Raw genomic sequence first — 15,479 nt, 5'->3', positions numbered from 1 at the left:
CCGCATCCATGAACACCAACTAGCCATGAAACGACATGACCAGCTATCCTTAGTAGCCACACACTCAGATGACAAGCAACATGAGTTTGACTAGGACAACACTACTATTATAGGACAAGCCAAACAGAGAACAGCCAGGAAATTTCTAAAGGCATGGCACTCATCCACTGATTCAATCAACAAGCACATCGACCTGGACCCAATATACCGGCCACTGCAGCGGACAGCTGGAACTGACAACCGGATGCGGCAGATACAAATCACCATAAATGCCGGAGGAAACATCACAGAAGCGCTTCACAGGAGGCTCCCAAGCACTGAGGAGGTCAACTAGACAGGGGACGAAACGTCTGCAACACAAATTCCCAGCTCGGTGAACACAACCACAATACTTCATGCGCAGTCTCACCAGTGACTTATATGACTGTAACATAACTTCCTAACTCCTATACTCAATAAGTCACATGACATCAAATCACACCAGAGCAGGGGAAACTCTTGCTGATTATTGTCCAACTTCACCTTGTTCAGCTGATGAATAATTACTCCTGCATGGTGGAGGTTAAGTGGAAGAAACAAGGGGTGGGGGGGGGGGGCAAAGTCTCAGAATGTACTCTGGGTGGGGGTTCCTATCTGCATCTTGAACCTTAAATCAGGTGTCCTCTTATCCTTGTACCATCAGCTAACCAAATCTTCCTAAATTTCCCTTGATCTAAGGAGGTGACAAGAACCGAGAACAGTACTCAAAGCCTAACCAGTTTTATATAGGTGGAGATGAACTTCTATTTATGAAGCCCAAATCTCATATTTTGCTAACCATACAATCAATATGTTCAAAGGTCAATGCACATACACCCTCAGATCCCTCTATAACCAGAATCACTTCTGAATTGCGTCATTGAGTCCATATTGCATTTCTTCATCCCTTCTGTCACATTGTGAAAGTGGTGAATAAAAGATGCAGAAGGTGTTACCAGAATGTACCATGTAGGTAAAGGCAAACAGCCTTTTTTTGAAATAATGGAAAAAGAAGGCTGATGACATTACCAAAGAGATCTTCAAGATGATGAAAGATTTTGATAGAATAGACAAAGTAGAGAAAGGTTAAATAATTTGGGCATTTATCCATTAATATTTAGGGCACTATAAAATCCTGAGAGGATCTGACAGGATGGGTACAGAGGAAATGCTTCCTATTGTGGCAGAAAATATAACTAGGGCACACAGTTAAAGAATGTTTCCTTTTTAAGAGAATTTGTTTCTCAGAGGGTGACCAGTGCTTGGAATTCTCTTCCCTTTAAAGTGGAAACTGGATCATTGACAGCACTGAATAGATTTTGATTTAAGAGATCTGAAGTTCTTGGTTGCAGACAAGAATGTGGAGTTGAAACCGCAATCAGGTCATACTGAATGGTCGAGGCTGCTTGAAAGGCCAAATGGCTAACTCCACTTCTAGGTGAAAGTGAGGACTGCAGATACTGGACATCAGAGTCAAGCAGCATCTGAGGATCAGGAAAATCGACATTTTGGGCAGGAGCCCTTCATCAGGAATGAGGGAACCCACGAGACCACTCTAATCTTACCTCCACTTCTAAGTCCAATGTTCCTAAAATAGTAGAATAGCAGAAATAAAAGAGTCCAAAACCAGAGGTTATAAATTTAAGTGAATCACTATTGAATGCAAGAGAACTCAGAAGTAATGTTTTTACTCTGTGATAATAATACAGAAATTACAAAGCGCTTTTCAGCATGGATGAATTGAAGGGAAACCAGATAAACCGATGAGGGAGGAAAAGACAGGAGAATAATAGAATGAAGTAGATGGAACAAATGTTGCCCATTGTATGTTTTCCTGTCATACACAACAAATGCTGCGTTAATATTTACTGTTCATATCAGCAGTGATTTTTAATCATAAATTGCACACATTCTCATGTCCTTTCCCTCTAAAACTATTCCTACCAATCATATTACAGTAAATTGACCAGGCCCTTGTTTTCAAATTCAAATGCCACCTCCTTGTTTTATTTAAGTTTCTTCTTTTCAACTGAAAGTTTGCAATCTTGATGCTCTAGAAAAAGTATATACCAATGTGGTAAGATTAAGTAGGACATAAAAACTCTTGTGGACAGCAATGATCAATCAACCAATGTCTTTTTCTATAAGGTTCAAAATCTTCCTTGCAATTTAAAAGAAAGGGATATTTTATTTCAGAATCCAGAACTAATGATGTTGAATTAAAGACAGCCACTTTCATTGGTGAAACATATAAACTTTATTGAAGTTTAAACGCAATTGCTGAAAATTACTTATGTAAAAATTGCAAAACATCACAACTACAGGTAAAAATGTGCCAACAAATACAAAAATAAACAGTAAAACTAATAATTATTCTATACACTTTGTTGGATTAATTATATCATTTGCAGTGTAATAAATACAAGATATGCAAAAAAGCTTCAGTCACTCGCAAAACCAGTTTAACTGAAGTTACAGTAGTTTTGTGCAAATACAATTCAAACGTTTTAATTTATAGATATTCTCCCCCTTCCAAAACACAAGCTAAAGTGGTTAAAGTTAGTATCAAAACGACAAATTTGGCACGCTTTCAAGCCAAACAAATAAATTCCTGAATTCACTCTTCATTAATCTGAAGAATTTTGCTTGAAAAAATTCAGCAAGTAATTGTCTAAAAATTTATGTTATAGCTTCAATTTATGAGGTAAATTATTTTGCTAATGACCTGATGTTTAAAATTACATCATACGTTGTAGCAAATCACAGTAAAGTCATTGTTATCAAACAAATAAAATTGTTCCCTTTTTCCAATACCAATTCGTTAACTGAACTCTATGTGCAAATACTATTAGAATTCCAAATGGGAACACAAACTAGAACTTAAATTAACCCTTGAGTCAAGTAGACCAGGGAATGTAAGCTAATTCAAGCTGCTGTGTTCCTTTTCAAAGAATGTACGATCCATAACTTCAGCGACCAGCACAAAACACTCTCCCAACAATAATGATGCAAGCATACTTTGTAAAGGCCGGCTAATAGTTTAACATCAAAACAACTGCCTAGCATTCAGATTTCAGTTTTGCAATACTCCTGTTAGTTTGATACCAAACCCCTTTCACCAACACCATTCTTAACAGGGCTCAAAAGATCAACATTAACAGAAGGCCTTTAGAAACCCAAAGCATCTTAATGTGACTGCCTTACCATTTACCTGAAGAATCACTTCAGTACAGTTACTTTTAAACTTGTAGGTCCTGATCCAGTTAAATGGCAGAAACACCAAATAATCACTTATAAACCACTGTAGAATTGTTACCCAAAAGATGTGTAGGCCAAAAATTTTAATTATTATTGTGCTTTGTAAAACCATTGTATTCCATCAAAGATTCTAAATCAACACAATTTATTTTCTATTAATTTTCCCTAAAACATCAAAAAACAAAGTCCTTCAAGTTCTTAAATAAACCTAAATGGGATTTCAAATAAGCCATCACTATGATTTGTACCAAGCACCTGCTGACATTTTGGCATGAAGGCAATCATACAAATAAATTCAAAATAAGGGTTTCGCATATTCTGAGTTGAACTTGCAAATGTAACTATACCATATACTGCTATTTGATCTGATGAAACATACACAACTTGTTGCTTTTCCCAAAAGCCAGAAGTTATATTCCAGATTCTTTTGTAACTAGTGAATTAATGAGTCACCAGTTGTATAGCTTACAATTAAATAACTTGTACTTCTAGCAGTGTATGAAATTATGACTGTATAATATTCTCTAACATTTTATTTTCATTTAATCCAGGGTAATAGAGCAGCAAAATACCTGCCAAAATCAGTACAGCCCAAACTAACATCAATAAGACTGACAGAATTTTTGAGGATCCAATGGCAGAGGATTAACTGGCGAAAGGGCTAAGGCCATCTGGATGCCACACTAGATCAATTTCACAGTGAATCGATTATTTTTGATGTGCAATACAAATACAATGGCTGGCCACATCTATATTAAGCATATTCCTGGCTCTATAATCACAGAAGTTACTGATGTTAAACTAACATTTTAATGTAGCCAAAACGAACTTCATCTTACTAATATTAAATTAGCTTAACTTAATCATAAATTATGATGGACGACATTTGCAAAGCCCTGTAATACGACAGGACAATTTTCTTTGTAGCTGAATATAAAGTAGCCACATGCTTCTATGATTGCAGGGCACAAGTTTAGCTTCTCTTTACAGCATGATATCTTTGAAAGAGACTTTATTACAGTGCAGTATAACAACTTAATTTAAAGTTAACCCCCAAATAAAGGATCAGCAGCTAGCTGTAGACCAGCTCACTGTGGAGTTTAAATACAGCTTCAGTTATAAAACATTACAAAGCTGATATAATGTTTAGGCACTGTTGTTTCTGTCTCAGATTATAAACAACTTATTGTAAAACAGTTCATGTCGTCCATCACAAATCTATGTTGGGACACACAAACACTATTTATTTGCTGTCCTAGAGTCTTAACATTAGTTGTGAGGTTATACTGGTAAACAAACACTCAGACCTACCAAGTTATCACACAGCATAGCTGCTTAAAAACTACTTTGAGGGGAAGGCTCCAAAGCATTTCTATAGTTTTCTACTTTTCTATTACAGATATTATTTGCTTTGTCAGCTAAATGTGTCTAACTGCCATTTACTCATTAGATTTATAAAGTTGTCAAAAAGTGTCCCTTCAACTTAGTTTTCCATTTAAATTCAATTACACTGCTCCATCTATATCTAGTGATATAGGTAAATGTTTTCCTAATCACCAAACCATGACTACAGCAAAACATGAAAAGTACCTGAGGTGTTGACTGCAAGTATTGGCGATCAGTAATGCAACCATCTCATCAGCCAAAATTTAATACTGATCACAAGTGGAATACAAATTTTGTTATTGAAATGAAATTTTCACCCACATTAGAATTTGACCACTATTGAGTGAACTGTGTCACACTGCAACTTAAGACATGAAGGAAAATTTTCTAGCAATTTTGATCTAGTATATGAAAATCATGTTCTAGAATAAAGCGAGTCAATTACAAATTTAAGGTTATGAATTTTGGAATCAAGTTACTCGTTGCACACCTCAAATCACAACTTTGACATTTATGAAACACTCAAATTGCATATTCTTGGGTCAACAAGATATTTAAGGAGCATATTAGTTTGGTTATATCAACCCCCTGTTTTTTCATCAATGTGATAAAGTGATGCTTAAAAGTCTTCACACTGGAAGAAAATCAATGGTATTTGATGACTGGTGGCCCAGTCTGAGCATTTTACATACACACCACTGGTATGTAAAAGTAAATGGCAGCATGTCAACTTACCAATAGCTGTTCCCCTTGAATGCATCTACTGGTTAATTTACCCTTCTGTACCATACATCATTTTTCATGCATAAAGGCGAGTTACATGCATAGCTAAGTGGTAGAAGAATCCAAGAACAACTTGCAAAAGCAGGTGCACACTGAATTCTGGAAACCCTACCTTTCCTTTTATATATCCAAATGGAGTATAAAGTTACTTATTCCTTGTGTGGCTAATTTTACAGAACAAAAGAAAACTTGGTATCCAAACAGATGAGTTTTCATCTTTACAATTCTTAGGCCCTGCATTATCTTAAAATGGAAGTACATTTAACTAAATACGCTGAGTAATATCTCAGCACTGTGTTTTCTACTTCACAGAGCTGGCACTGCTTTCTTAAAGAAAACCATTTATATTTATCATATTACTTTCTCATAATAAAAGACAGCTGTTTGACTTGGGATACAAAACCAAAGGTCTGTCTTCTTGTATAGTTATAATCAAAATGTAGAACAGTACAGTTGAGCCAAGTCCTTGATGAATAAAACATTGTTGTAGGAAAAAGTACACTAAACAATCTGGTTAACATTATTTAGCTGCTGAGTAGCTTTCGTACTCAAGTGTATTATCAGGTGTTTTGCACACCGGTGCTAGAAAGTTTGTTTAGTGAAGACCCAGGTCTTATTTTTAGGAATGCCCAAACTGTAGGAACCAAGGCGATACACAAACTGTCAAACTCACTTAGATAGGCCTTAAAGTTCAAAGTGCAGCATAATAAAGTTGTTCTTCACAATGTTCCATAAGTAGTGAAAATTTAGAACCAGTAAACAAATTTACCTGAACACAATATTCCACTACAGAGGCTATAAGTTTGATTCTCTATACTATCACTAATATTTGTTTACACAAAGAAATCAGAAGAGCAAATGCTTCAGTTTACTTGGCAAATATTGTTATTCCACCAATCCAAATGTTCAGTAACACATTTGCTCCAAAGTTTCTAATACAGATTTCTTTTTCCGTATACAGAAGATTCAAAAGCGTTACTTCCACTGCTTTGCAGGTTAACCTAGCATTACATAAATAAAGAAAATCACTTATTGAAAAGATACCACTAAGAAAATTACAGATGGCTCCTACTTTTCTAACTGCAGAAATCTCATTAGTTAAAGACAGTTTGGAGTAATGAACAAAGGAAAAGGCTGCATATTCAAAAGAATAAGTGGGTTCCTATCCAGCACTGAAAATCTGGCAATCATTCCCTGCAAAGATCAAATAATGTTCATCCATAGGTTGATGATGGACTGAACATGCTGATGGGGTGGGAGAGGTAGGAGAAATTAAGGAAGCACAAGCATGCATAAATACTATATCTTGGTGTGAACTACTTTTCAAATTCACACAAACTTAACAGTCTATGTCAATATACCTTCTTTATGGGTAATTATGTTAATGTACAAACATGTTATTTGTGGTGTAGGATTTACATTTAGTACGAGAAATTAATCTACACATACACCAGCAATTGTTACACATTCATCCAGTCAGACACCACAACTATGCACCCACATAACTTCGCTAATGCTGGTACAGATCAAATTTATAGTAAAGGGTCTTTAAACAAGATTGCATAGACGAATTCGATAGCATAACAAAATGAAGCAGCAAATCATTATTCTAATTGTGAAACAATTAAAAATATATAAACTTTAGGGCTTACATGCAGATTGAAATCTTGCTGCACAAAAGAAAATGATAAATCTAGACTGTCACTGGTTTGGTAGAATGAGCTGCTTATAAAACTAAAAATCTTCTTGCATGTTGATTTGTAACAAGTTCTATCATAATTTAACAAACACAAAGTGCTGGAGGAACTCAGCTAGTTTGTCAACAGCTATTGGCAGAGATAAAAAGTCCAATATGACTTCTTCAGAACTCAAGAAGAGACATACCAAACTTGAAATATTAAACACTGTTTCTCTTTCCATAGATGTTGCCAGACTTGCTCAGTTTCTCCAGCAGTGTAGATTTCAAATTTCTAGCAGAATTTTGCTTTCATTCTGACAAGGTTATCCTCTGTAGTGAACTTGTGCAGGTATATTTGCTTAACATTTCAACAAGTCACAAATGTGTCCTTTCACAAATAGCAAATACACTTACTTCCAATACATCTGGAACAGGACGCAACTACTTCAGGATCTTAGAAGATTTATAAAGTGTCAAGCTTGGAGATTTTCCATGTTACAAATTGTCCAGTTAATAAACACGTGCTGGGAATTGCATTGAAGTAGACTCAGTAAACAAATAAAATATTTTGTGTAACTACTGTTCTAACGCCCATGATTAGGAATAACTAAGTCAACAGTGAGAAATGATTACAATTCCATCTGAATTGAATATGGTTAACTATTAGTAAATTCTTACATGTTTGGTACTTGATTTTTATTTTGCAAGTTCTGCATTGTTACCAGTTCTAATCCATTTCAGGCATTTGTTCATTATCTGTAATCTGTTATCCCAATCTAATTCAAAGCATGTCAGATCATGGGACTTAGGTGGTCATCAGAATTATGGCTCAAACAGATCTACACACTCTTGTTTTTCAATTTCACGGTTGTATTTCTCAATCTCTTTGTTGACTTCTGATAGATATTCTTCTATGAACGTGTCCATTACTGATTTTAGAGATTTAAGGAAAGTCAATCATTTGTCATATGATCTTCCTACAATCGGCATTGCAATTAAAACTGTTTGTCCATGGGTTTCAATTATTTCCAGCTATGAAAAGTTTAATTGCAATTCATCATTTACACCTACTAATACAATAAAGACACAGAGTGAGCTAGAGACACATGGGTGATATGCAAGGGGAGGGTGGAAAGAAATGTGCACATGCAAGGAGGGAGGGGGCGAGCGAACGTGTGTGCAGGGGAGAGACTGAGAGCAAGCGAGTGAGGCACGTTTACATGGAACAAGCAAGGTGGGCATGTGTGGAAGGAGTGAGCAAGCAAGCTGGACTGGCAGTGGGAGACAAACTAGCACAGGGAGAGAGAGAATGACATGCATTTAATATTTTGACATATACCAGATATCTCAGTGCTCTACTGACTATAAATGTATTTCTTGAAGCATAGTCATTGTTATAATGTAGAAAATGCAGCAATGTATACTCAACAAACAACAATAAGATAATAAACATTTCATTTGTTTTGCAACGATAATCACTAGCCAGGACACTGTGGATAACTTCCACATTTTGCTTCAAAATTGTACTGCAAGACTTTTTTTTTTCAAAACACCCAACCAAGGTGGTTAAATGTTGCTGGCAATATGACAACTTCTCTAGTGCAGTGCTCATGCACCAGTACAACAGAAGGTCAGCTCTTGTGCAGGACCTGAATCTAGAAACGGGAAACTATGCTACCAGCTGAGCCATCACTGGCACCTTTGTAAGCCAAAAATACACTTACTCAAAAAACCTAAATTTTAAACAGTTGCCATTAACTAACTTAAAAACAATGAAGTGAACTCACAAAGACAAGAGAATCGAATACCCTATTTTAGTACAAGTTTATCTATTAGTTAAATGTCACTTTCCTGAATAAATTGATAAATAGTAATGTATTCCACTACCCAATTATTTAACAATTAATTTTACTGACAAGAAATAAGCAACGGTTATCTTCTGTATATACTTCTGTTCTATTAGACAGCTGATATGAAGGAAACAAAAAAAAATAGAATAGGTGTGTATTCTCAGAACACAGCTTCTCACTGCCAGTTCAGTTATTTTTCCATTTGGGGTCCACAGGAAGCCACTTTTATTATTGGTTGTTTATGATTCCGAAAGGAGTTTCTATCATTTTAGTCACTAAGCCACCTACTTCTGCCTCTGTGACATGAACTGAATCCACCTTGCTAATGAAACCCATATCCATGTCTGTATCACCCCTGAACTTGACTAGTCAAGCATACCTGAAAATATGTTGCTGGAAAAGCGCAGCAGGTCAGGCAGCATCCAGGGAACAGGAGAATCGACGTTTCGGGCATAAGCCCTTCTTCAAGCATATCACTGACCAGCTGTCCTCCAGTTACCTTTCAAACCTGGGTCATTTAAAACTCTGCTGCCCATGTTCTAATTCTTATTAAATCCCATTTACCTATCTCCTTTGTGCTCAATGGCTCCAAATACACTGAAAACGGAGTTGAAATAATCCCAGAAACGAGGAGATCCTAAATCATAAAGCTCCCCCCAAAATTTTAAATGATTAATTATTTACAAAAAAGTTAGAAGTCCCCATTTTGTAAAGTCAAACCAAAACGATACTTTTAAAAGTCTCTCACAGGATATAGACAATGCTGGGTGGGCCAGCATTTATTTCCCATCTAGCTGCACTTGAGAAGTCAGTGAACCGCTTTCTTGAATTGCTACAGTCCAGTTTCAGTAAATATGCTTATAACACCATTGAAGGGATGAAGGACGTGTCCCAGTTTGAGGGGAAATGAAGCCTAATCATATTATGGCTGGACTTTTAATCCAGAAACTCAGGTATTGCTCTGAGGTTCTAGTTCAAGTTATAGATCATGGAATTGTTCCATGGAAACAGATCCTTTGGTCCAATTTGTCCATGCCAACCAAATAGCTTAAATTATTCTCGTCCCATTTGGCCCATATCTCTCTAAACTCTCCCTATTTATATAGCCTTTCAGGTATCTTTTAAAATGATATAATTATACCAGCCTCCACCAGCTCATCTGGCAGTTCATTCCATATGTGCAACACCCTGTGTGAAAAGGTAGCCCCTTAGTTCCCTTTTAAATCTTTCCCCTCTCACCCTAAACCTATGCCCTCTAGATTTGGACTTCACTACCTTGGGAAAAAGACCTTGATTATTCACTCTGTTCATACCCCTCATGATTTTGTAAACCTCTATAATGTCACCCCTCAGCCTCCAACACACCAAGGAAAATAGCCCCAGCCTAATCAGCCTCTCCCAATAGCTCAAGCCCTTCAATCCCAGTCACATCTTTGTAACCCTTCATTGCACCCTTTCAAGTTTCGCAACATCGTTCCTGCAGCAGGGAGATCAGAATTGAACACAGTATTCCAAAAGTAGCTGAACCAATGTCGTGTAAAGCCGCAGCATGACATCCCAACTCCTATACTCAATGCACTGACTAATAGAGGCAAGTGTACCAAATGCTTTCTTCATTATCCTGTCAACCTGAGGCTCCACCTTCAAGAAACTATGAACCTGCACTCCATGGTCTCTATGTTCAGCAACACTCCCAGGATCCTATCTTTAAGTGTATAATTCCTGCCCTGATTTGCCCTTCTAAAATACAGCACCTCACATTTACCTAAATTAAACTTCACCTGCCACTCCTTGGCCCACTGGCTCATCTGATCAAAGTTCTATCATTGTCAAAGATAACCATCTTCATTGTCCAATACACCACCAATTTTGGTGTCATCTGCGAACTTACTAACCAGATCTCATATATTCACATTAAAGTCATTTGTACAAATGACAAAAAGCAACGGACCTAGCATCGAACCTTGTGGCACACCACTAGTCACAGAACTTCAGTCCAAAAAGCAACAGTCCACCACCATCCTCTCTCTCCTATCTTCAAGCCCCACTGCAGCAAGTGGCAGAATTTGAATTCAATAAAAATTTGCAACTAAAAATCTCATGACCACCTTGAAACCAGTTTGATTGTCATTAAAAAAAAAAAACTGGCTCACTACTATTCTTTAGGGAAGGAAATCTGCTGTCCTTGCCTCATCTGGCCTACGTGCAATTCCACAGCCAGACTACCTTCTTAACTATTCTCTAAAATGGCTTAAGCAAGCATTCTGCTATATCAACCCCAAGACAATTACTAATTTTAAAGCACAAACTTGAAAGGATACGAGGGTGATAGTCACTCTTTTCACCAAAGAAGTTAACAAACTGATTCCCATTGTAAAACCATCCAGGTGGAGGTAACTCCAAATGTCGTTTGATCTGTAGGGTTAAAGACCAAGAATGAAACGAAAGTACCCTTCACAAAATACGTTTGATATCGCTGACGTTAAATATTGTGATTTTCAATCTACACACACTCAACTCTTCATAGAGATGGTGAAAGAATTGTTGAAATTGAAACATTACAGACAGCCTTTAACATGGGGAATACATTTTCAAAGTCTGTGGAAAAGATTTGGTGACTTAGGAAAATAGTAATCATAGTAGCAGAAGTCCTGTGCAATTAGACTCCAAAGAAAGGGAGGAAAAATGGGAGTGGACTAAATTGGACTTTGTGGCACATAGTTTCTCTACTGAAGTGGTGACAACTTTTGCCTCACACACAAAGCTCCCCAGTTCAATACTGGGGTGTAACATAATGAAACTGTCAGGATAACCAAATGGTCTGAGGGCCAAGCTTAAGGAGTGTGATTCCTTGCTTAAGCCTGGAAAATTCTGACTCCTCTATAGAGGTATGGGCTCAAATCCCACCCCAACATTCATTTTTCTCTGCGTCTGTGGAGTGAAACCAGAGTCAACATTTTGGGTTCAGTGACCGTTCTTCAGAACTGCCAGACCTGCTGAGTTTCTCTAGCAATCTGTTTTTCTTTAAGATGTCCAGCATCTAGAGTGCCTGGTTTTCTACTGATTTCTTTCCTCTCCCAGCCATTTTGTCTGCAGATTTGTTCTGGCAGGGAATGGCCATCTTCCATGACTTAAACAGGCATTATCTTGAATGTTAACACTGCACTTCAGTGCTAAAATCTGGACATTTGTACTGTGGTGTCTGGGAAGCTGTCAAAGTGCCTGATGATTGACGCACTTCTGTCCTGGTAGCCAATTGTGATTTATGTTAATGCTGATGACTATTAGTGAAGTCTGACTGAGAGATGGAAACCTCAAGAGTGCAGGCTGCAGTTGCATTGTTGTCAATGATTATAGTCAAGGAGGTTTCATAAGTAAAAATCAAAAAGCCACACAGGCCTGGCCAAATGGCCTCTTTTTGAACTGGAAGATCCTACAAGATAAAGGGAAGTTTTAGTTAGTCACAGTATTCAACAGATCACAAATTTCAGTAATTCAGTAGTAAGTCATATTCACTCAACACCTTTTTCCCATACAAATCATCCAAGTATGGTCTGCCAGTTAGCTGCCTCAATTATTTCTTTCAAGTAAAGCAATATCATATTCAACTGGCTCTGGCTTCATTACATTCTAATTTTACTTCTGTACAATGAAACACAAGCTGTAAAATCAATTGATAGAGTACTTACATGGACATTTTTTATTTCTTGTTTGGTGAGGGTGTCAAGTGTCTTGAGAGGTTTCTTCTGGAGTTTCTAGAAAACAAGATTGACAATGGTAAAATATTCACAGCATTCCAGTTAAAAAATGATTTAATAAAAATTTTTATCCAATATAGCACAGGTGCAAAATGGCATAAACCTGGGGCAGCTGAAAAATGCTGTAAGGATGTTTCTGCATACGGGTGAGACTGGAACAATGGCACTCAGTGCAAAAGTAAGAGTGTTCCAGTGTTTAAAAAAAGAGATGTGGAGAAAGCTTTTCTTTCAGAGGTCATGAATCAATGCAACTCATTTTCCAAGAGATAGAGATTTTTTTTTTTTAGATAGATAGTAGATAGATTATTGACTAACGATAGAATTAAAAGGATATCAGGAGTAGGCAGGAATTTGAAGCTGAAGCCACAATCAGATCCACCATGATCAGACTGAATAGCAGAATGGGCTTGATTGGACAAGCACATTTGCTCTAAACTTAGATGTTCACAATACAGTAATAACTATTATAAGTAAGTGTTAAAAAGATACATTCACAAGAATTGGAGATATATTTATCAGGTTTTCATTCTAAAACTCTACCTGGCTTGCACACTGTCGCAACCAATCTTTCATAGTCTCTTCTTTCAGCATGCAACCGATGAATACAACAAAGCTGTCAAGCTTGCGCCCATTGGTCTTTCCATCACCTTGTAAAGGAGGTGGTGAAGGGCTATCTTGTAAGGAGACCATGCTGAACGTATTAATCTGGGTGTTGTGATAAATTTCAAATTTTTTCTCAGAATCTGTAAGGCAGAGTTAAAAAGGAAGATAATCATTCACAAATAATGATTCTAAAATATGACCAAAGCATTCCAAAAGCTTTCAAAAAGAATGTGACCTATATGTTACAGAAAATCATCATATAGAAAATTGATTATCTTTCTTCTGTATTTGATGCATACTGCAACAATGCCGACAAGGCACTGGGCATCCAAATTACTTCCAGGCTTCAAGTTCAATGGCAAACTGCAAGGATATAATGAAAAACTGTTAAGAGGACTTACAGGAACGTCTTGGCATTCAATCGCTTGATGCTAATTTTAAAAAAAAATTAGACCTGAATTGTCTGCATCCTCCAGTTTTGTCAAAATGGCACCCGAGTCAGGAATCCATTAGTCCCACCCAGATCTCAACATTTACCATTTTTATGGACAGAGGGTGGGGTGTAACTTGCATATCCTTGGCTCATGGGGGCAATCCACAGGATAAAGTGCAGTTCTGGAGAAGTAGGGTACCCTTTTGACTATGGTCCCAAGACACTTCTAGGAAATATCAGGTGTCCTTTGGATTGTTTAAGAAATGTGCATAGACTGGATAAACTCATAAGAACTATCATGATCAATGGTATTTTAAAAGGAAGCACACAAGGCAATTAAATCACTTGCCCTTCACATATGTAAAAGGCTGCAGTTATTCACAATAAAGTGAATTCTTTTCTCCCATTGAATCTTTATGGTGCGGAAACAGGTCAGTCAGCCCATCAATCCTGCATTGAACTTCCAAACAGCATTCCATCCAGACACAGCCCCTACCCTATCCCTGTAATGCAGCATTTACCACGGCTAATCCACCTAACCTGCAGATGCCTGGACACTGCAAATAACTTAGCATGGCTAATCCACCTACATGCTTCTTCAATCTCAATACCGGCATATGCCAGAGGGTTACCATTCCAGGATTAGTGCTGCATGACTGATGTCACAAGTTATCACTGTCACAGTTGCAGCCTCAGACCTCTTATCTGGATTATCTGCTACTCCAATGCATCATACCTCCCTCCTCCCTGGGTTAGCTATATGTGGAGCCAAGAACTACCCCATCTTCATGCTCTTAACTAGTACATATGGTAACCCATTCGAATTGAGAAAAATGCAAAAGCCTTCAGTTTCTCAAATGTGAAATACACACACTTCTTCCAAAACTTCACACTCTACTATCTTGAAGCCAGACAGATTACACAGAGAGAATAGCAAATCTTTTAAGGTCTGCAACTGATATTGTGGATGCGTTGGTGTTGGACTGGAGTGAACAAAGTCAGAAGTCACATGATACCATGTTATAGTCCAACAGATTTACAGAGGAACCTTCATCAACCGGCATTCAATTATCCAAATATCGGATTATCTAGCAAGACTGCAAGGTCCCAATGCTTGGTAAAACTATGTTATCGATTTTTTGATGATCAGAAATTCGATCAACCGAATGAAATATTCCCCGGCTGTGTTCTTTGGATAATCGAGGTTCCTCTATTTGAAATAAAACCTTAAGACCAAAGACCATAAGACATAGGGCAGAAATTAGGCCATTTAACATATATCTAGACTGACATATGAATGGCCAGGGAACAGAGGGATACAGATCCTTGGAAGATAGGTGACAGTTTGTGTAGACAAAGAATGTGGATCGGCGCAGGCTTGGAAGGCTGAAGTGCCTGCCTCCTGTGCTGTAATTTTCTTTGCTCTTTGAATCCTGAGGGACTCATGCATGAAGTTGTTGAATTTGTCTGTCTGCATTTTGTAGTTTTACCTGCTTACCCCTGTATGCCAATAATTAACCAACTCATTTAATTGGATGCTCCATTCCAATGGAAATAGGTTACTATCTCACCACCTTTTAACCTCATTCCCCTGTCTCAACCCTTACCAGGACACCCATATTCGATAAGATCATAAAGTTCTAACAGCAGAAATTTGTTTTCCTCTGTAAAATTTTATTGGTATTCCAACAAATGCAGTGACTGCCCCTACT

At 37.4% G+C, this 15,479-nt stretch overlaps 1 protein-coding gene across 4 annotated transcripts in view; it reads right to left on the bottom strand.

Moving 5' to 3' along the window:
- Positions 1-2,256: 2,256 nt before the first annotated feature.
- The window catches only part of dnaaf9 (dynein axonemal assembly factor 9), a 227,511-nt gene continuing 214,288 nt past the window's right edge, over positions 2,257-15,479 (bottom strand). For 3 of the 4 annotated variants that reach the window (XM_043696418.1, XM_043696328.1, XM_043696586.1), the window contains 4 exons: positions 13,272-13,474; positions 12,663-12,728; positions 11,295-11,388; positions 2,257-8,052 (listed from right to left, as the gene is read on the bottom strand). In XM_043696418.1, the coding sequence (XP_043552353.1) occupies positions 7,946-8,052; positions 11,295-11,388; positions 12,663-12,728; positions 13,272-13,474 (470 nt within the window). In that variant the 3' untranslated portion in view covers positions 2,257-7,945. The other variant, XM_043696504.1, reaches the window with a different exon arrangement.

This window comes from Chiloscyllium plagiosum, chromosome 1 (assembly GCF_004010195.1).
Source record: "Chiloscyllium plagiosum isolate BGI_BamShark_2017 chromosome 1, ASM401019v2, whole genome shotgun sequence".
Taxonomy (NCBI): domain Eukaryota; kingdom Metazoa; phylum Chordata; class Chondrichthyes; order Orectolobiformes; family Hemiscylliidae; genus Chiloscyllium; species Chiloscyllium plagiosum.
Note: the sequence above shows the minus strand (reverse complement) of the source record. Positions and strands in the feature narration are given on the sequence as shown.